Source organism: Sipha flava, unplaced genomic scaffold, assembly GCF_003268045.1.
Source record: "Sipha flava isolate LNK unplaced genomic scaffold, YSA_version1 133_pilon_pilon, whole genome shotgun sequence".
NCBI classification, from domain to species: domain Eukaryota; kingdom Metazoa; phylum Arthropoda; class Insecta; order Hemiptera; family Aphididae; genus Sipha; species Sipha flava.
In genome coordinates this window covers 348,719-372,190 of record NW_020271759.1, presented here as the reverse complement: position 1 = coordinate 372,190, position 23,472 = coordinate 348,719, and the positions used below count along the sequence as shown (strand labels likewise).

General features: G+C 30.9%; 1 protein-coding gene across 1 annotated transcript; it reads left to right on the top strand.

The window, feature by feature from the left end:
- The first annotated feature begins 736 nt into the window (after positions 1-736).
- Positions 737-21,390, top strand: LOC112679259 (coiled-coil and C2 domain-containing protein 2A). Its single transcript, XM_025548999.1, has 25 exons — positions 737-1,066; positions 1,149-1,277; positions 1,337-1,426; positions 2,325-2,417; positions 3,026-3,122; positions 3,241-3,420; positions 3,481-3,616; positions 3,685-3,805; positions 3,874-4,184; positions 4,244-4,447; positions 4,501-4,680; positions 4,754-5,008; positions 5,070-5,306; positions 5,371-5,479; positions 5,542-5,748; positions 6,184-6,377; positions 7,503-7,614; positions 7,676-7,863; positions 9,426-9,621; positions 13,595-13,747; positions 16,266-16,431; positions 16,540-16,661; positions 18,614-18,889; positions 19,494-19,862; positions 20,907-21,390. The coding sequence occupies exons 1-25, from the start codon at positions 983-985 to the stop codon at positions 21,093-21,095; spliced, it is 4,398 nt and encodes a 1,465-aa protein (XP_025404784.1). The 5' UTR covers positions 737-982; the 3' UTR covers positions 21,096-21,390.
- The last annotated feature ends 2,082 nt before the right edge of the window (positions 21,391-23,472 follow it).

Genomic DNA, 23,472 nt, shown 5'->3' with positions numbered 1-23,472 from the left:
TCACATTGTGAGGCCTCAAAAGGTCAAAAGCTCAAATATGTACAACGGGGCCTGAAGATTTCGATTTGCCCACGAACCTCGAGCGGTTCAGCGTGTGCAGTCCAGTTGAGTCCAGTCACAGTCGACATGGATTCGACATTCAGGTACATCAAATGCTGCATGGCGGGCAGTGGCGCCGAACCATTTTTACATCACCAGGGTAAGCCCTACCCATGGGGTACCCGCCCACTCGTTAAAAAATCATAATCGAACAGCAAGTGTTGTACATCCACGAACGACGAGTAGTCACTATCTAACAATAATGTTATAGAACATGTCTTTAACACAACAATAACAATAATAAAACTAGCACTGATTATGTCACCCGCCATCTAAAAAATTCCAGCTGTTTTAGCATGTTTTTTTTTTGTTGGGTGGGTGGGTATCGACAAAATAAACTTGCCTCTGAAAACGTTTGAGTTCGTCACGCCACTGGTAGGCTGTATCTACTTCGAATAGCAATCCTAACAGTCGGATCCGGTAGTAGAATGTTTTCCACGCCTAACGTTCGCGTGATCCGCGAGATTGTTGTGCCTAATTATATTTTATACTAAGAAAAATTGAAAGAAAAATCATAATAAACATAATATAATAAACAACAAGAATATTACACGCCTGGTGAAAACGTTATCGTTCAAATGAAAATGGAAAAACGTTTGAGATAAGAAAACATTAGCTGATAACGTGTTATCTCAATGATGTTCGAATGTTTTCGTCCGTCCGTGTATCCATGGAGATCGTTTCGAAAACAAAATATTTACCGATTATTGTCTTTTCAAGCCAGTGTTAGTTTTCTACATCCCTTGGTTCGCCAATAGACATTTTTGCGTATATTATTGCACAAATTAATCTCGCTTTCGTCGGTCGTTTGGTTCTGTGGTCTGTCAGTGGATTAGCGTTGATGTTTCACGTCGCTTGATCGTTTGATATTATCCTTTTGAAAATGGAAGACGACGATTTAGAAGTATTAGATTGTCCTGGAACGCCAGAGCCATCCGAACACACGTTAAACTCCGCCATCGAGCTGGTACCCTTTGATGTCCAAAACAATACCTGCCGTATTATTTCTATTATTTTGTTTTATAATTTAATAAATCTTATTTTATCAGGGTATGAGTCCAGTCAGTGTGATGGGTAGCCGTAGACCGTCGATAGATGGAATGTCTAGCACTTGTACATCGCAGTCGGAAGTACGTTCATTCAAGGACCGTCTTAGAGAACATGTTAATCAAGTTAAGGTGGGTTGGACGGTTTTTTTTATTATTACACAAGTGCTTACTGTCAAATTGTTTTTCAGGAAAGAGCCTCAAACACGGTAGTTATCGAACAGACTAAATCTAAAGTACAACCAAATGTTAAACAGCCTGCTGAACGTCTAGCACAACTTGTATGTTTACATTTATTGTGTTAAATTTGTTTTATGCCTGAAAATCTATTTGTTTTAATAAATTGTAATGCCGTGCATTTGAATACAACATATGCCCATATGTTATATACAATAATTTAAATCAGAAATTCTCAAACTTTTTCAATTCCGGTGTCTTTACATGTTCTGCAAATCTTTCATATTAAAATAAAATTGAGTACAATCATTATTTAATCAGAAATGATTGAATTTACTGCCTCTTTAGAAGTTTATTATGGAACTTTTTTTCCTCAGAAATTTCCTCAGAAGACCGGTAATTAAATTATGTTGTGCTAAGTAAAAAATAATATAATTTCAGTTAGATATTTGATAAGATATACAATATTATATGCCTTTGATTACTACTGATGTTAATTAGCAATCAAAATAAATAAATCCCAAATATATATTTTGAAATAAATGATGGCCAAAATGTATACAATTATTTTTCAATTTTTTTATTATTCAAAAAAATGTTTTATATAATTTTTATAAGTACTCATATCAGTAACTATTGAAGATTCTACTACTTTTTATTAACTTATCAAGTTATAAAACTAAAGATTATTTTAGTACAAATTTATTTATTATTTTTTTTTTTAAATTTTTATATGATATAGATTTCTGTAATGATATACTATTATTACCAAAGTAAAATAATCAAATCATTTTTTTTAAAACATTTTCTTAATAAAATTATTGATTTTTTTTTAAATTAATGTCTGGTGGTTTATAATATTAATTACTTTAAATCTTCATTAGATGAAACATTTCTTAAAAGAATTAACAGTGAATGTATTATCAGTTTCTATAACATTTGACTAGTTTATAAAAATCTATAAATGTTTTTATGAAAATATATATTTACTTCTGTTGACAGATGAATTCAGAGAATGAAGTAGTTGCAGCTGCTTTAGAAAAACATGAAAAGGATAAGCAAAGTAAAAATTTGATCACAAATAACATAAATGAGGTATATTATTTGAAAAAGGAGTCATACATTTATGTTTTAACTGACCTTATAGTTAATAATTTATTTGTATATTTTTAGTTTCTGTACTCAGGTAGCTTCAACACTTGCACTGGTTTTGTTTATGTACACGAATAGCAAAAAAAAAAAGTAAAAATGAGTGAGAAATCTTAATGTATTATGTATGAATTTATAACTGATTTTTAGTTAAACAGATAAAAAATAGTTTTTCTAATTATAATAATGCCGTTTAATTATTGCATTTAAATTTTATTGTTAGTTTTACTATCAACTGAAGTTTCTTTCACGGGCCGTTTCATTCTTATCTTTCAACCATAGTTCCTGCAATACAGCACCTGCATTTCCTCACCTGTCTTAGACAGGTGTACTTTATGAAGCATGGACTTAACCGAATCACTTCATAAACACATGCATTCTCACATTAAGCTTTTACATCTGCTTTTTTATTTTATATTTTATTAATCAAAATCATAGATTTAATAATAATTTTAATCCCTACTTAAAATATATTGTCCATAAAATATGTATACCTATACTCACTGAGATTTTGTCATTAATTGATTATGATTATTTTATTTTATTGTATAAAGGTTGAGCACGAAATTGAGAGTTACAATTTTTTTACTAAAGTTTGGGATCCCCCTTCTACAACACTAGAAGTTCAAAAACAGTCGGCCGAATCTAGTGGTATATTTCTGAAAAAATTATTTTTCATTCGTTTATTATTTATGATTAATTCTATTATTGTAAACACATTTAAAGATTTAAATAACATCTAGTTATGGTTCTTCATATGATTTTATAGATGCAGAAATTGGTGTTCATAACGATGAAAATAAAAAATTAGTTACAGAAGACTATTTAGGACTAGCTGATGGAGAAGACATTGATGTTATTGATCTTAATATTGTACCATTTTTGGACACATCTATTAAAATTAAAGAAGCAAGTGAAAAAATGTATTTTGTTCCGGATGGATCTCAAGGTATATCATATCTTTTATGTGATACGGATTATAATTAATGTCAAGTCTTTTTTATCATAGTGGATCTTGCCAAACGACTAAATTCGAGACAGCCACGATATCCAGAAAAAGAAGGATTGTATGTTGGTACACATCCTCCAGTCAGTAAAAAATGTCTCAACAAGCTTCAACATAGGCTGCTTAAAGCTAATGAATTGTAAAAAATCATAATATGATTAGAAGTGTTTTGAAATTGCTGTAATTTAACGTTGTTTTATTTTCCAGTCACTGGTTTGGGGAAGATGGTGAACCAATTAGATTACCTGATCCTTTGATTGGTCCATTTTGCTGTAAATTATCAGACTCTACTGAAAACAATAGATACTTAGATATTAAGTACACCAATGTAAGTATTTATGATGATAAATATTATTATAATTTCACAATTATTCTAATGACTTACCCGGTGAATAGGCAATGCCGTTTAAGAATCCCTACAGTTTCAATAGCTTTTATCAAGACATTAAAGATATTAAATTTATTTTGGAATTAAAAATATCGAAAATTCAGTTCAGTCATCACGCTTTGTTTAGTCGACAGCATGTTCTGGACAAGCAATTATTATTACTTTATGATAAGTATGAGTATCGTCAAAATATTTCCAGAACAAAAATGCTATCTGGTAGATTGGAAGCATTGAGAAATGCCAGAGATACTGTGATTAAAGTGATGGCTGAGGAAAATGATAATGAATTGTTAGAAAACCATAAAAATCGTTTACATAGGTAAGTTTGAAAGATTAGCTTTAAAATTTATTATTTTCAAATAAATTAATTTTATTCAGATATAAAACAGAAATAAAAGAAACTCGAGTTCAGAGGTTACTAGAAGGCAAAGCAGATCGCACTTTAATATCTAATATACTGGCAACTTGGAGAGATTTGAAAAAATTGAGAGAAAGACAAGAATATATAATTACGAATACAAAATTGGAAATTATTGTTGATGACAAGGATAATACCGAAGAATGGGAATCTGAATTCAATAAGTATAAGTTGAAAAAAATCTTGTTTAACATATCTTAACTGTATGACGATTTAGCCTTGTTGAAGAAACACTTGAAGAAATGAAAGAGAAAAATATTGAAACCAATATTCCTGAAGTCAGAGACCAGGCATGTAGTATGCTATCAGAGTCGTTGAGATCACCAGGAGAGCCAATAATTAAATTTATCTTGTCAAAAATTGAACCTACTCCAGTTGAACAAATAACTGCCAAAGAGTAATTTAAATTTACTTTAATTAGTAATTTAATATGTATGTAAAATATGTGATTTATTTTTATTTTATTGTAGAGAACTTCAACGGAGGTTGGCATTGTCAAAACATTCAATCTGGTTTGACATTATGTTCAATGGTCGTATTGTATGCGAATCAGCATTTTTACCACTAGATGACAGTTTCTCAGTCGATGTTAATCAGAAATTTGTCGTCGAAGTCCATCAGTGGCCAGATACATTGTCTTTGAATATACACTGTGAAAATTTAAATTCAAAAAATTTGTTTACAAAAAATCCAATAGCTGAACTTTACATACCTTTTCCTTTATGGTATAGATTGTCCAATCATTACAGAATGATAATGTAATTCAACACATATTCCTTACTTTAGCAATACTACTTTGGATGTCGTCGACATTGAAAACTTGGAATTCAGCTGTTTTGGCAATCAGATTGTTCAAAATGCTGGTGTTGGTAGTGGTGTGGATTTCAAGGTGTTCCCAGAGGATACGGAGGTTCATTGTCTTTACACTTCTGGTGAAGTGTTATGTAAGGTCGGTTGGGGTACTTTTGGTGATAAAATTTTATGTCCACCTGAGGATTACTTTAACAGACTCTATCCTCAAAAGTATGTGATTTATATTAGCTTAGATCATTAGAATGTATATTAATACCAAAACGTTTCATTTTAGTACCAATAATATTCTATCTACTAAAACAGAGAAGTATTTAAACTGGATGAATGATATGCACCCAGATCCTAATGACCCGAATAATGCATCGTTTTTTGAAGCTTTGAAAGTATTAGAGTTGTAACATCTGGTAGATATTTTTAAAATTTAATTTTATAATAATTGTTGTAGAATGTTGATGAGAAAATGGTTTCTATTATGAAGACTAAGTTTAGTGTTAATATTTATAAAAAAATGTTGGAATTTTGCTCGGATGAAGAATTAAACTCTAATCCTAGACTAAAATTATTAAAGCTACGTGACCGAGGAGAAATAGAATTTAGAATGGCCAAAGCTGTTCCTCTAAAGGAATGGCTTATACCAAAAAATATTTTTAATGTAAGTTAATTATAAGTTATTTTTGTTAAGTAAGTATAAAATATAAATCAGTGTCTTAATCTGTAGTGTGTGTTACCTTCTAGAAAACCAATGTATAAAGTGGATGTAGAACATTTTTAAACATACATTTTTCATAATTTTATATGTAATAAACATTATTATATTAATAAATCTAACTAATTTTTATTTAATCTATTGTTAGACAAACGCATTATCATTAAATTTAAAGCATTCACTGTTTGATATTATATCTTAGAGGGTTGTTCAGCAAATGCATTTTAGAAATACTAATTTCAGTATTAAAAACTCATCACTCATCAGATTTTACCATCAGTTATGTCATGTCTGGCTTTAAAGCAGTACATTCAATCAATCACATTTTAAAATATTGAAAAACTAATTTTGTAAATTTAACAGTGGTTTCATTTTTTTTAGGAATTTGAAAATCGTTTGTCAACTTCTGAGCTTGCCTTGGAAGTTGCTGGTCTTGGACCTTTGGAAACCAGTAGGATCTGGGGCCGTTATTCAGTTATTAGACTCTACGATAAAATTCTTAAACAATGTAAATTAGGCAACAGGAATAAAATAACTAGAGATATTATTGTTGAAGACACTGTTCCAGATATTGGGTATGTATACTCATATTTCAATATTATCTCGTAATACAAAAAGGAACATGGAGCACGCTTAATTTTGACAATTATTTTGGGAAACTCATATTTTGGGTGAAAAAATGATGATGAAATTAGAATTTGATGTAAGAACTTAATTTCGAAGTTATAGTTAATTAAAGCTTATAATTTTATACTAAATCCCTTAAATACTGATTATCAATAAAAACATTTAATAGCATTATGCAGTGGTAGTAATGTCGATTATGTATCTATGTAACTGAGTTTGATTACAAAAGCGGGTTTGACATTTTTCAGTTGATGATTCAAGCATAGTTAATATCACCTACCCACCTACCAAAAAGTCATATTAGGTACAAAAATTTACCTAATATCTATTAAATTACCAACTTTATATTGCTTACCAATGCCAGTTGCCAAGACCAAGTACCTACCTATTAAAATGACACCCACTCCAAACTTTTAGGTAGTTCAGTGAACCACAAAATTCATGATCAAGCCCCATTCATTTGACCCTTCACTGGTTAAATACATTTTTGCACTTTTTTTTTTTTTTAAACGATAACTTTAAAACCTGAAAAACCTTAATATTTTATATTAAGACAACACCACCTCAAATAGATCACAGAATAAAAACAAAAGGTTTTGGATGGATCTCAAAATCAGACGGGGTCACTCGCATGGACAGTTAAAAACAAAAATATCTCTCGATTTGCTATGCAACACCACCCCAAGTAGGTCACAGGACAAAAAAATAAAATGCAACAAATATAATAATTTACGTAATATTGTACACAGTTTTGTAATTCTAGTAATTTGAATTCAGTACTTGTAAGAACCATGTTATCCATTGCTCCACAGTACAAATTTAAACATGGACTATTTAAACAAAACTGTCAACTTTAAATGACTATAACTACAAAACTAATGATCAGTACCAATTTTCGTTTGCACCATTGTATTCAAAGTTGAAAAATACATAAAACCAACAAAAAAATATTCTAAAATTTAGGGTGTTCATTAAGTAGAAATATACCTACAAAAAAATAAAATAATTTGTCGAAGCACTCAGTTGTATCATGAATTAATGTTAACTACAAACTGTATTTTTATTGTTTAAAGGACTTTAGGTTTGACATTCATGAAAATGTTTCAACCAAAGCGTCCTTTACGTCCTAAAAGAAAAGAAAGAAAAAAAATACCTGTCAAAAGCTTATCAGGACAAGAAATCAAAGTAAACTATTATTTTAATATTATTTACCATGAACACTATTTATGTTTATATTTTTTTAAAGGTTGTTATAAATGTAATGAGAGCTTTTGAAGTACCTGTAAGAAAAAATTCCGACATGATGATGGGAGACATAGCTATGGTTCCAGTTCAACCATTCATAGAAATATCTTTCAAGAATCATACGAGTAGAACCACCACCGCTGAAGGTTCTAATCCAACATGGAATCAAGATTTACAATTAACTGTTAGGTCAAGCATTATCAAATATTATCGTAATAATAGAATTTTGTTTCAGCCCATAATTAATTAAGTGTTCAATTAATTGATTCCTTTCAAATTATAACATAATATATTCACTTCAAATAGTCAGTTAAAATATATTTTTAGCTATTAATTCTTAAGAGCATATTATACTTATCTACATTATTATAATTGTTTTACATTGAATACTCATGTTTTGCAGAAAATCCTTTTTCGCTAGTTAATACTTATTAAGAGGGCTAGGATTTGTATGCAACAGCATGTTTTTTTTTGCGACTTCTGATTATTGAATTTGTCAGTAATGTTCACTAATCACCTCATGATGAGATACATGGTGGTATTTTTATTTTGCATGTTTTTGTATATTTTAGATAAAATGCATGTTATTGCATATATTGAATAAAATGAATATTATTTCATATTTTGATTATAAAAATGCGAAAAATTGATGTTTTTAGTACATTTTGTAATTAATATTTCGTATTTAATTCTAGACCTACTGATTAAAGTATAAAACTTAGTTCTTTTTGTCGAACATAAAATTTATTTTAAATTATTTTTGTTTTATTTTATTTTTCAATTATATTATATTAAGTTACCTTTTAAAAAATGTATACTTTGTTTTGTAATTGATAAGTCAATCAATTATTTTCTTATATTTATAGTTAATGAATAAACGATATAACTTTTCAAGATAGGTATATGAATAAATTACATTTATAAATTTAATAAATAATTATGTTGTATGTAAATACATAACGTTGCTCACAGGCAACAAACTAAAAAAATGGTTTTTTAGAGACTTAAATTACCAAAAATTTTTTTAGTAATTTCCCCTTCATTATGACTAATATAACAACTCAAAAAAAATTAAAAAATAAAAATAAAAAAATCATGCATTGTATGGTTAAGAAAAAAATCCAACCACTGATGTATTTCAATAAACAAATTTTTTTTTTTTAACTATATTTTTGTGTTTATCTAATAAAAATTTAAATGCATATTTTTGCATATTTTGGTAAATAAAATGTATATTTTACAATTTTTAATTGCATACAAATCCTAGCTCTGCTTATTAAGAATACATTTTTATTAATTTTAACTGTAAATATGAAATTCATGGATAAAACGCCTCAGTATGTTATATAATATGAGTATATTTTCTATTATTTTGTTAGCATTGAACAAATTAATATTATAACTTAATTTTATTAAAATAGATTTTATTTTGTAGTATTATTATTGTTCATGTTCATTATTCACACATTTGATTTTAGGCAAATTTTCTCTGCACAATGTTCTGCTAAATGGTCCATTAATTTGGTTTATTTATTTATTAATGGAAATGTATGACAACAAATATCTGTCTTAATATGTTGTATGCTCTTAAGGATCATTATTCAACGAAAACAATTTTTAATTATTGTTTATAGTCAATTTTTTTAGCTTAAAGTACTATTAATTTAAGGACTTATAATACAAATAAATAATAATATGTGTCAGGATCAATTTTTGCTATGTATAATAATGTAATCAATTTTTTCTTACAGATCAAATTCTGTTGATTTTTGTCCCAATGAAGTTCAATCTATTGACGATTGCATACATATAAATATGTATGATGAAGTAGTAATCGATATATTAGAAGATGATAGAACTCGGGAAACAAACATACATCAACGTTTAGAGAGACACTGGTTGGGTAGCTGTGTTATACCCATATCAGCATTATTCAACAGTTCTCAAGTCAGTGAATATATATAGGAATATTACTTTATTTAATGTTATGTTGGGAAAAAACCATTCATTGTTTTGCTTAACTGATTATCTTATACCTATAAAAACTTGTTATATATTAGTCTTTACTCAGTACTTTAAATGTTGTTTGAGACCACTAGTGTTTTACGTTTTTCATCTTGAATAGATCTAATTTTGATAATAATGGATTATTTTTAATATGAAGTGACACATTATATGTATAGCTCAAAATGAATAGTAACCGGAAGCTAAGAGAAAAAATCTATAAGTGATTCACCATTTAGGTGAAATTTAATGAAAACTTAAATCTTTTTGCAAGCTGAACATGATCTTACCCATTGCTTCCTATGGTTAGGAAACACCTTCATGTTGGCCCTCAAGGCATCTAATTGTTTTATACTTAAATAAAAACCATTGATATTCTACAATACTTTATAAATAATTATATTATTTTAAGCTGGTATATAGATATTTGCTTTAAATATCAGTATCTTAACATATGACTCATCTCAACGACCCCAGATAAATGTATTTGCACTATTATTTGAAATAAGGTACAACTCTAATTTCTAATCATGTTTTTTTCTTTTTATATTTAATACTTATTTTGTGTCTAATTGCTAGACTATAAAAAAAATAAAAAAATATTTATTATTTTGAGTTAAAAAATTATCTAAAATGTAATTATCATACTTAAAACTGATTTTAATCATAGGTGCAATATGGGGGCTTGGGTACACCCTCAATTTTAAAATTAGCAACCTTTTTTTCTATGTTAATTTAAATTTAAATAATGATGATGGAAATTTTGTCCTTCATCCCTTCAGTTTCCGAACTATACAATGGTAATGGGTGTAAAAAGTTTTAAACAAATTTTAACTCATTTATTTAGTTAAAAGATTCTAAACAATGCTTCAGTATAAAAGTTTACCGTTTATATATTTTACTAATCTTAGTCTAACTGTCGGTAAGTTCCTATTTTTTTTTCTGTTTCTTGTTTGACGAAAGAAAATGTTTTTTCACTTAATATTCAAATTATGTTGTTCTAACCGTTTCCAAAGTTTCATATTATATTTTATTATATGTTATTATATCAGTAGATGGATCAATTTTTTTTAATAAACATAGAATGTTGAAAATGTATTTAAAAACAGTAAAAATCGTATAATAATTTCTTTAAACACTTATTTAGGCCCAGCTTAAATGTTTAATCACACCTATGCAAAATTAAATTTTGGGTCTCTTGTGAATATTTTATCAAATATTTTATTTATTTTTTTCACAAAAAATACTAAAATAGACTTAATTCTGTGTTCATTATTTTTATTTATGTAAAGTTATCAATCAATTAGATCAATAAATTTTTAGATAAGTATATCACTACTGATTTAAATAAAACAGAACAATTTATAGAGTCTAATTTTTTACTAAATATAATTTGATATGTAGGTACTAGAAATTTTAATCTTTTTTTTTAAAAATTATTTATAGTATAAAAATGTTACATGTCGCCCTAGGCATGGGTCTATGTTTCTTAACCTTTGAACTGGGCCTGCGCTTATAAAATAAAATCCTGGCTAACAGTTTTTTTAAAATTTTTTTAGTATCTTTAGGTAAGGATATGAGTACGGTTATATTAAATTTGCAAGTCTTAATATCTAATAATTAAAGTGTTATTACATAAAAACTTTCAAAAAATTAGGTATTTTCAAAATTCAATATTTAAACCAAAAATGCTTAACTTCTTTTTTGCAATTGTTGTTAAATGTATAAAAAAAATGTCTTTGACATAGGATAGAAGTTTCATGTTTCTAACCACAATACTTTTGAAGTTTTGACTAAATAACTAAAATCAGAAAAATGTACAGCGCATTTTTACCGTTCTTACTTGGTTTTTTAGCAGATTTCCTCACGTCAGGAAAAACTATTGACATTTTGGAAAAATAACCTCTCTAGAGTACCCTCACATGCCAATTTTGAATGTAAAAAGTTACTGTATGAAACTTTTAGACCAGTATTTCTATCCTAAAAAAAAAAGTTTACAAAAAAAAAAATAACATCATTGTAAAACCATAAGATCCTTTGCTTCACTCAGAACTTAAAACTGATCATGCGATGAAATATTTGTGTATGCAGACGGTTATTACGTTATACGTGCAATAAAAATATAAAATCAAAATTATTAATTTAAATATAGAATTATTTAAATATTTAATAAATATTTTAGTGATTGTTGAATTGTACGGGTTGCGGGTGTCTGTAACCATTAAGGAACATGAAAAAGATAGAGGGGTTTAAAATGCCCTCATTTCTTTATTGTAATTTCACCCCTGCTCATAATATTGTTATAATTATTATAATATATAATATTTTTGAAGATGCTTTAGATCAGGGGTTCCCAACTCCTGGTACGTGGAAGGCTCGTAGGTGGTACACGAAGACATTTTTTGATATAATTTTTTTTTTACTCTTTTCATTCAATATTATTTAGTTAAGTTTATTTGATATTAGCTAATGTTATAAATATTAATAACATGGGGTTTGTAATAATTTAGATTTTAGTATTTTAGATGATGATAATTTCTATAACATTATCGACAAAGTGTATACTTATAGTCTTTACGTTGGAGTTATTTATATTATATTTTATATAATATGGTTATGGCCACTCAACTGGCAATAACGATTATTGGATAATATATGTCAATGAATTATTTTAATGTGTCACTATACGTCCTATGTAAAACGATCTGTAGTTAAGTAGTGTTTTATTTTACAAGACTTTTATTTTAAATATAATTTGTACGTAAAATTTAATTATCATAAAAATTCTAATTTAAATATTAAGATTTAACTAAAAGTTAAAATTTTTTTACTTTTCTAAATGTTAAATAGTAAAAAAAGTTAAGAAATTAATAAATAATAAAAATATACATTAAAAAAAATTTAACTCTTAATTTAGTTTTAAAATAGAGGTGGTACGCGTATTGATTATAAAATTCTCTGGTGGTACTCGATGAAAAAAAAGGTTGGGAACCCCTGCTTTAGATCATTTGTGATGAAAAAATCCAATTTTTTTTATTGATACCATTAATATACCTGTTTTTAATATGAGAGTCAGTTTATTGCTCCTAAATTAAAATTTGTGTCAAAGAAGAATGGTTTGCATAATTTTATCATTAATTGAATTTGGGAGTTTTACATTTTAGTAAAGAGAACTTTTAATGGGTCTAACTAAATACATAATAAATCATTTTTTATGTATGTTTGTCATTAGTTTTTAATGTTTCTTGGTCTAGCAACAATTTAAGGATTTTAGTATGAAATTTTAAATTTATTAAAACATGTTTATGAAATGATTTTTAAAGGTAGTATAATAATAGTTATACGAGTATATCAATTATTGCAATGTAGGAAATATGTAAAATGTTTAAGTTATTTTTTAAGTTAATTATTTAATAAATAAATGTGGCTAAATATATTATTTTATTCTATTAATGATATTGCCATGAATGTATCATGTATCCAATTTCCTGCTGAGCTCCTTATTTTTGAGTAGAGTTCCCAATCATTTGTCGTACGTCCATATCCATAACTAATTAAAATACTAATAATATCGGAAACTGTACCATCAACTGCATTTATTGTAAAAGTTAATATTTTCGTAAATAAATTACAGTTTATACTTTATATTCAAGTTGACTGATTATTTATGAACTAAAGATACAATTTTTAGTATATATAACATTATTGAAACATGTTTTTTTCGTGGTTTTAAAAAATACGCCTTGCTTTTCTTTAATACAAGAATATATCCATCGAACCTATCTTGTATAAATACTTATGAAAATGCCTTGTGTAGTATATGTTTCAATATTAAAATGTACTCTTACAGCTTGTGTGCCATTCAGTATTATATTGATTATTATTGTTTTTAAATGTCGTTATCATTTTTTTTCAGATCGAGGGAACATTTCAACTAAACACACCTAGACATCTTTTAGGATACGAAAGAATTATATCAAACTCTGAAAGCTCTCATTATAGAAACTCAACATTTCTGAGCTTGTTCATTATGGCTCAGCCACCTTTGCATCCTCCTGAACCCATCAAGGTAGATGACACTATTTTTATAAAGGTTTAACGTATTTTCATAAGATAAACTTCAATTTTATTTTTTTATATTTTTATTTTTATAAACTTATATTACTTGGGAATTAATGAATTCAAATAATGTGTTAATAATTTGGGTTTTCTTTCACATTTCAGTTTCAATAATCTGAGATTGATATGAACTATATCACTTTGAATGTAAATAATTGAACCCATTAGATTTTTACTAATATATATATATTTAGTGATACATTTTATTAAAATTTTGAGTTTTTTTTCATAAGTAGTATCTTTATTATTATGCTTATTATGCATTTGTGGATTTCCCATAAATATCAATTTAATACTAATTTTAATAATTAAATTACTGGCAATGTAACTCTATACTAAAGTTAATATAGGTAATAAATAAATTATGATTATATTAAAATTAATTCTATAATTCAATCAAAGTGCAATGGAAATAAAGTAAACTAAATTTTTTCTTAATTTCAGTTTAAATATTTAGTTTTTTCGATAATTCGCATGTACTGTATATTGTACCACATGTGTCAGATTATCATGATTTCTCTGACCACTGTATTGCTATATACATTTTTTGAAAATATTATTTTCGGTGGTGAAACTTTTACATATAATTTGAATAAATATTATTACATTAATGAATCATCTTGAGGTAGGTAATTTCTTAATACAATGTTCATGGGTGTGAGGTGGATACAAGGAGGTGCACCTGTACCCCTGTGTATTTCTTTTTTTTTAAAAAAAAAGAATATAATTTAAAAATATTGGATAGAGGCTACCATCATCGAATTTTCAAGTAGCTGTTGAAAAAAAAAAAACTAAAATAACTTTGTATGATCCAAATTTTATGAGAATAAAAAATAATTTCAAAATTTCAAAACATTGAACCTATTGAACTTCACTTTTGAATCACATCAAATAGTATTGAAAAATGATTTCTTAAATAATAATTGTAACCTGAAACCATAGTTAATACGGTTTCTTATTTTATTTTTTCAAAAATGGTTAGCTAGATAATTTCATTTAATATGCATACATTTATCAAAAATGAAAAGACCAATGATAATTAAACAAAAAAACGACATTTTATAAAAGTTTTAGTTATAGAATCAATGAAGTTACCAAATTCCGAAATTTGACAACGAATAAGATATAATATTAAGAGACTGTGAAAAGCTACTATTTTATTTATTTTATGTTAATTTTTTTTATTAAGACTGTAAAAATGTATAACGTAAACAATTGGATAATATTATTGTGCGTGTGAATAACATTTTAACAACATCCAACTAAACAGTTAAAATAACTGTATGCATAGTTTTTAGGATATAATTGTACAAGATATTCCGATTTTTAAACTAATATTGTTTTATACGTAGTGTTTTAGTGTAGATTGCTAACATAAATAATTTAAGGTTTCTCGAAGTATTTTTGTGAGAAGGTTTTTATTTTAAAAATTTATCGAGCTTGAGTACAGGTATTAGGTGATTTTTTATAACGTAAGACGCCCATTTTTTCTGTCTGATCTTACGTTTTCGAACATTTATTTATTTTTTAAATAATTTAAAGTTTTACGAGACTACATTTTTGTAGAAAAATAAAAACGTTACTCATTTTTTATTCTATCAATGTTTTAGATGTAATAATTTTTTAATGGCAATCCTTGTTTCTAAGGGTTTTTCGATCTACTGAAAGTCACTGCGAAAACGGTGGCCGAATGTTTGAGTATAATCAAGTAATTATCTCTGCGTTTCATAGGATCACGATCCTAATATTTAACGTAATGGTTATTTTATTTGAAAAGATAATGTTTTAGTAACCATTTTGATGTGGAAGTTCCTCGAAAACACGTTCTAGGCGCGTACTGTGTGTGCACCACGATTTTATCGCGTCGATGATAGTATATCTTTTATAATACGTAAGGAATTAATTTTGAAATTCACATCCGCTGTAATGTACGTGAATATTGATTATTAAAAAACCGCTATAGCTAAGTTAATTATATTTTCAACTATAATATTATCTATGACGGTTTTCAGTAAAAGTGACAAACGTGGACGCACTTTCATTGTACCACTAAAAACCGTGTTTCGCAAAAAAAAAAAAAAGTTCCCGTAAACTTCCTCCGTAAAATATTTCCAGATTTCGAACGAATGGTATAAAGTGGGAGTCCGAACCCGGTTGCATGTACCGGTTGATTGTACGTTACGATTGTCACATACGACAGTTCTACCAGGAAAATATTAAGAAAAAAAAAAAAAAATGTTCTGCGCAACACAATTTTTTTTCGACTTCTGCACAACCGTGATTGCGATCGTTATCGTCATCCTTTACCGATCGTCGATCGTCGTTAATTATTACTACTGCATGCACACATTTAAAAGTTGTGTACGTGCGCGCGTATGCGATCGGTTTCATTTTTCATCGGAACCAGGGCGCGGACGAGGGATTTCCGCGGATGAAAATAAAAATCGCTCGTCCTTGAACGTTTACAGGAAAGGTTGGACTGCAGCGAATCGTTGAACTTCGAACGGTACTTGGAGTACTGGTGCGCGGAAGGAGCCAAGCAATTTCCCCGGAGGCCCGTGAAAACGTTGGTGATACATTGCAGCGGGAAATCCGTTTGCGTGACGAGATTCTTCAGGCCGTTACCGCTTCCGGGTGAGAACAACACGGTCGAGACGACATTATACGCGGCATTCTATCGACGCGGTCCGCGCGGCCGTACGTTTTTTATTTTAATTTTTTTTAAATGTTTTTTATTCGCAGCGATTTCCGACGACGTGCCGAACACCACCGCGGAAATGGTCGCCAGATACGTGTCGCTCGTACCCACCGTCAACATCAACGTGCTGCTCATCGGTCGTTTCGACGTCTGGCTCACCGGCGACGTAAGTCTTGAACGGCAACGCGTCGAATGTACACCGGTGTCGAGCACCCCGGTTTACCAGTTCGTGGGTCCGGAACGAAACACGAATCCGTTGTTGCCCAGAAACTGGTCTCATTTCGTTTCCCTTTGAAACCGTCACGAACCCTTTCGCGACCGATTCTGGTTGCGGGAGCCCTCCGTTTGTCCTTGCGTGAATTACAGCAGTAAAATATCGGAAAAAAATAACCTTTTTCCCCGGGACAGTCGAAATATTGGTCCTGTACCGTATCTCGTACCGTAGATACATAACTTTATCCGACAAAAAATATTTATACTTTAATGTGTAAAGTTTTACGTATTGCGTTTGGTACAAAGTTTTTACTACGGAATAATAAAGCAGAATATCGCAAAGTTGACTCGCATCCGTGCGCGAACCCCTTCAAGTGCCAATGGACTTGCACCCGTATCGTTATAACTTGTTTCGAATAACGTGTAAGACAGCGTAAAAGCGTTCCTGAGAATTCTCGTAGACGCGCGACTCGTTAAAAATTGTTCACGATCGTAATGTTTAACGCGATGAGATTTCCTACTCAAAACCGCGTACCGTGTGCAAGGCATGTATTTCAATGTTCGTTAATAATTCAACGGCCGACGCATAAATCAGAGACAAGTTTGATCGATTGTTAAAATAAATACATAATAAGTGCAAAGGATTTAATATTTTTTGCTCGTTGCTTTTATTAATTTAATTATTTTTTATATACGCGTGTAACGGTGAAGTACGATAGTTTTCGGACGATCAACGTCAGTATTTTGGCAAGTAATAGTTTATAAATAATTCGGCATTATTCGAACTTGATTTTTTTACGTTCATTTGAAACACTGTCGAATGCGAATGCCGAATGGTGTTCGATATTTACGTAGAAAAAAATAAAAAACAAAACTTTTAACCCTTTAATTTTAATTATTGTTTACTATAAAACGACGTTATTTCGTATATTTCTCGTTTACCAAACGTTCAGACGTTTACGAATCACGCCAACCACGGTGGGTTCGTAAAAAATAATTGCAGGCTTCCGAAAATCAGTCAAACCCCCGATACTTCTGGAAGAATTATTTCTTCGGCGTCGTACGGTGAAATAATGGGTATTGGGACAAAATATCCTGTAATAAAATATCAAAGTCAAAATATCCAAGGTTAAAATATCCAACGGATAAAATATCCAGGTATAAAATAACCAATATATAGGACAAAATATTCAAATAAAAAAAAATTATAAAAATCCGTATTATTAATACCTTTATAATTTTTTTTATTTAAATACATTATTGTTCGTTTTTAGATCACATTTTAGTAACATTTAACGTTAATAATACTTTTTAATACAGTTATAAAATAATAATAGTAATATGTAGTGTTATATAATAATTATATCTTAAGTTTTATGTAGTGCGTTACGACGTAACATAGTTTTATTTTTATTAATATTATTGTATTACTATATTATAAAATATTAAATAATATTAATTTTGATTTAAATATGAGCAATGCACCTACCTAAATAAAAAAACAAATGAATTATGTACAGATGTACAGATTTTTATAATTTTTTTTATTTGGATACTTTGTCCTATACATTGGATATTTTATCTCTCGATATTTTATCCGTTGGATATTTCAACCTTGGACGTGTTGACTTGGATATTTTAGTACAGGATATTTTGTCCTAGATTCGAAATAAGGTCGCGCAAAGCCGAACGTCCGACACCGATTTAATTAGTTACGGACCCGTATTGTGTCATAAGGACCGTCGCGGAAATCAGGTCTCGACATTCGTACACCGTGATCGCACTAACACAGTCACCCCTATCGCCGTTCACGGGGGCGTGTTACCTCGGGGAACAACGCGCGATCTCGTCCCGCCCGCAACGTCGCACATCAATACTAATGTCTTGTGCGTACTACTGTTCCAGCAACTGTTGGGCCTGCTGTTCGGCGGCGGTTCGGGCGTGGACCACGGCATCTTGCTGTGCTGTTACTTCATGAAGCTGAACGTCCGGTCGTGGCTGCTGCTGGGCACCGGCGTGTCCCGGGGCGAAGCCGCTTACGTGCTGACGTCCCGCCAGCTTCCGGACAACCCGGCCGTCACCGTGTACGACATCTGGGATCCGCTCACCGGTCAGAAGTACTCCACGTGCGACAGTTTTTCGCCCATACAAGAAGTGCACTGTTTGATCAACGTGGAAAACGTAAACCAATCATTTCGCGTCTCCTCCCCCCCCCCCCCTCTCCAATTATTTTTTTTCGCTCGCGATCTGCTCCGTACCTTTTTTTGGTTTCCCCCCCCCCCCCCCCCCCCGTTTCGTCGTTTTTTGGTTTTTTTTTTTTTTTTTTAATAAGCATGCCGCTAACCTCCTACGTCGTCTTAAAAACGATCAACGTGTAGATTATATACGTTCAGCGGAACCACTGCGTTGTGCTGTTAGCATTGACGTTTGAGCGAACTGACCCGTTTTAACTTTAACGGGGACAACTTTGTTTGTGTTCGTAGTATACTGTATATTTGGATAATTTTTTTTTTCTACGATATTTCGATTTTTACGCGAGTTTCGATCCAGAAATCGAACGAAACCCGTACCACACCGTTCGAATGTACCGCACCAGGGTTCGGTTCGATTTCTACCTTGAGACGAATCGAGTTACCGATGTGTCATCACGATTTCCGTATGCGCGTAACATGCAAAAACGAATACAAAAAATAGACCGTCCGTTTCACTTTACCTCTCCGTTCGACGGGTGTTGATTTCAACGGTCCGAATGAAAAAACATGAACCGTGTTTGGATTTTGAACAGATTTGGTTGAACGTGCAGTACGAGAAATCGGTGACCAGAACTAGGTGGGACGTGACACAGAACCGGGACTGGAACCCGGCGTTCGGCCGTTACCAAGCCGCGCCCCCCATGGCCGGTTCCGTGCAGCCGGACGCGTTGGACTACACGCCGCCGGCGATCGCGGACGCGCGTGTCCTGCAGGAGAAGCTGGAGACCACGCTGAGGAACGCTCTGATGAGATGGCGGGTCAAGTCCAAGACGGTATGGAACAGGTATTGCGTGACTGTGCTGCGGAAGGTGCTGCCGTGTCTGGAGCGAGAGACGTGGACCAAGAACGCCGCTGACAACGGTCACCCGGCCGAGTTACAGCACTTGCTCGTGTCCCACAAGGTACGCTTGCTCGCGTCACGATTAGAATGCAGTGAAACTTCCGTACATACGAACTTCTACGTAACGACGTTTTCTGTTTAACGATTGTGGAGAACAATGATCATATCATTGTGAATCAAAATGATTCTGTTTGACCAATTCGTCTATACTACGAATGCTATTTGTTCCCGGTGAGACTTCGTTGCACGGAAGTTTCATCGTATTTGTTTGCAGTACTGCCGGGTCAGCACGAAACGCTGGGGTTCGAAAAAAGTGAAAAATTCACATGTGTGTGTCCGGTTTTCGTTACCGAAAACGGGTTTTTCGGAATGCGGGAGGGGTGAACAAGCAAAGTCAAGCTTTTTTTTTACACTTGAAAAACGTATACATTTCACTTCTTTGCATTAGCTTCAACCGTGTCAACCGTTGTGATTCAAGACGTTTACTGCGGGCCATTACGCACGACGTCTCATGTATTTCTCCAATTAATCGAAAACTGTTGCAACACCCGTGTTCATTGATAATCGTAACAAATTGCACTCGAAAATCGTGTTGACAATAATTATTTTTCTACTGACCACTTTTTCTACTAACTTACTCGATACGTCTTGCGGACATTTTTGTAATATTACGCTAAAATCGTTGCGCCAACTATCGTTTTCGATCTATAAACAATAACATTACACTCGTATCGCGTTAAGCAACGCTTGAATGGGGAATAACGTTTGCAGGAAATTGTAAACTGAAGAAAAAGACCGTTTCCAGGTTTTTTTTAATCTCCTTAAAAGAAAAAAACCGCCGTACCATATCCCATTAGTAAAGGTAGCAACAATTTTTGAAAACACAGTAGGAGTGTATGTTCAATCCCCTTGCTCCTACGAGAACTGGAACGCTATAAAATTAGTTTACTCTAAAACACTTTCTCCTTAAAATCATTAACTCTAACGGCGGGGAGGTGGAGGAGGTGTTATATTTATTTATACGCGTCAATGTAATTGTTCGTGAATCGACTTTTAATCGTTTTGTGTGTGTGTGTGTGTGTGTGTGTGCGTGTGTATTATATAGATGAACGGATTTCCCATCAACAGACCGTACAGCAACACCGAAGTTCTGGTTGATGCAATTAAATCTACAGGCATGCATTTGAACGAGAATCCGCTGGTGGAATTCGCCCTCGCCGTCTACGTCCATCCGTACCCGAATCAAGTGCTGTCTGTTTGGATATACTTAGCGTCTTTGCAGCCCAGACGTTAATCGTCGGTTGATTAATGTTGATTAATGCGTTGCACAACGAACGTGTAAACACATACGCGGGCAATTTAACGATGTATTTATTGTTCGTACGTTTCGTTGTTGCTAAAAATGTATTTCGTTCCGTTAACTGGTAACGCGTGCGCGTCGAACACGAAAATTGCATTTTTTTTTTCTCAATTTTGTTCCACTCTACAATCGATCGATGTAATAACAACAGTCTAATCAGAACCGATTCACAGTGGACCAGAATACAATAATTGGTCTATAATTAAAATAAAAATTTACCAACAATTGATTTCTCTGTATTATTAGAACATTTTAGTGACATTTTTCTATTTTTGCTACTTAAATCTATATTATTGAATTTCATAACGATATAATTGAATTGATTCAGCATATGTTTTAGGTCTGAGCTGCTCTTGTTTTTAAAACATTTAAACAATGATATTTATTTTAAATTTTGTAATCTAAAAAGTGATAAAAATAATTTTTGTCTGTAATTCCTTATTCATGAATTATACATTTTTAAAGTTGTAGTATATGTTTTGTAGGTGCATCTGAATTATGGAAACTCGTTACGATATTTTTGAATTTATGCGAATAATTGAAGGCGACAATAGTTCGAAAATTAAATATCTACAAAATAGCTTAAATAAAGCGTAGAATGTGAAAAATATAACAAAAACGTTGGTTTCTATTAAACAATTCATATATCTTGTTAACAGTGAAATGTATAAGCGATGGAAAAAAAAAATAATAGGACCAAAGTATTTTTTTTTATAAAAATAATTCTCATCGACTTTGTAAACCAATTTACGAAGTACCTAAACCTAACCTTACCTAACCCTTTTAAATTACCTACTACGTCTAAGGGGAGTTGTCCAGTAATAGCTATTGAATTGTGTCATGAAAGATCAATGCGTAGAGAAACGGAAGTTATTCGAATACATATTTCTTAATATAAATTGACATATACGTCTAAGGCATTACTATCATTGGGAGAAGAGTATGCTGCAAGACTACCGAATTAATCTACAATAGTAGTGCTCAACCCGAGAAGATATTCAATTTTTAAATAAAACAAAATATTAAATAAAAAAGTAAAATTATTATAAAATAGGATTTTTTTTTAAACATCTAGTGATTTTATATTCGAACATTTCCAAATAGAAATTTTACGATATAACCCGTGCACTTAAAAGAGCGTACTGATAAAATTAATATGCACCTACATAGGTATATATTGTATATCTACTATTTGTAACAAAATAACATTATTAGATTAATATTGATATTATTCGGACTTGTATATTTAATGGACCGCTTTAAGATAATTGTTAGGACGCGACAGTTTACCAAAGTGGCCCACCGAGGAAAAAAAGGTTGGAAATCACTGATCTACAAATACCACTCCCACCAAGGCATCTAAATTAAGAAAATGTTGGGAAAACAAAAATAAAAAATTCTTTCTCCCGCACGAATGAAGATAAAGCATTGTATTTACTAGTAAATGTTAAATGAATTGAACATCAGTACCAACTTATTAGGTTAAATGCCAAAGAAAACAATTCTGATATATACCTAGTGGTATATTACCAGTATATTACCTTCCTTACAATTTTATAATATAAGTCAGTTTGGTTTAGTTGTTAGTTTTTTCTGCCGAAAATATCAAACCCGACGACTGACTGTAATAGTTCTAGTGGCGTAACGTTTACAATGTTTATATTACCGATAGAAAAACGATCACTAGCAAGTAATAATCAAGGGAGTAATGCGGATTTGGTATCATGGTTTTTTTTTTTTAAAACAGAAGTTTCAACAAATAAAAGCGGCTGCAACTTGTTTGCACACAATTCATAATTTTTACCTGAAAAATCGGAACTCGTTTGCGCACACGAAAATAATTATATTTTTGTCACGCCTGTATCGGCTAGTCGCGTGGTTTACGGCTATCATAGTGTTATACAAACGATATAATATAGCCCTAACACAGTACGTCTCAATAACTTGTAGTGTGCGTATATAGAATTACTGTGACTCTAACCTATATTTACTGAACATGGATTTAGAAATTAGTGAAGTTTTTGAATCGCGACGAGGAAATATTTGTATTAGTATAAATAATTTTAAACTCACTAAATATCGTGTTTTAAAGAGTGGTGATTCTTATTTTCGTTGTACTAATAAAAAATACATTGGTTTGTATGTTTTAAATAAACTATACACCAACAATTTTACACTCCACATTCCCACATACACCAGGTAATAAGCGTAATTCTTAAAATACAAAGCGAAACAGAATTAAAAAGAACATCAATCAACAAAAATATAAATAATTATCGCCGTAAGGAGTCAATAGAATCAGTTGAACATC

Excerpts from the sequence above, each read along its gene's own strand:
- LOC112679259 (XM_025548999.1), top strand. The coding sequence starts at position 983 with ATGGAAGACGACGATTTAGAAGTATTAGATTGTCCTGGAACGCCAGAG. Across the intron at positions 3,617-3,684 it reads CTGCTTAAAGCTAATGAATT|TCACTGGTTTGGGGAAGATG; the intron begins GTAAAAAATCAT and ends TTTATTTTCCAG. Across the intron at positions 5,480-5,541 it reads CGTTTTTTGAAGCTTTGAAA|AATGTTGATGAGAAAATGGT; the intron begins GTATTAGAGTTG and ends TAATTGTTGTAG.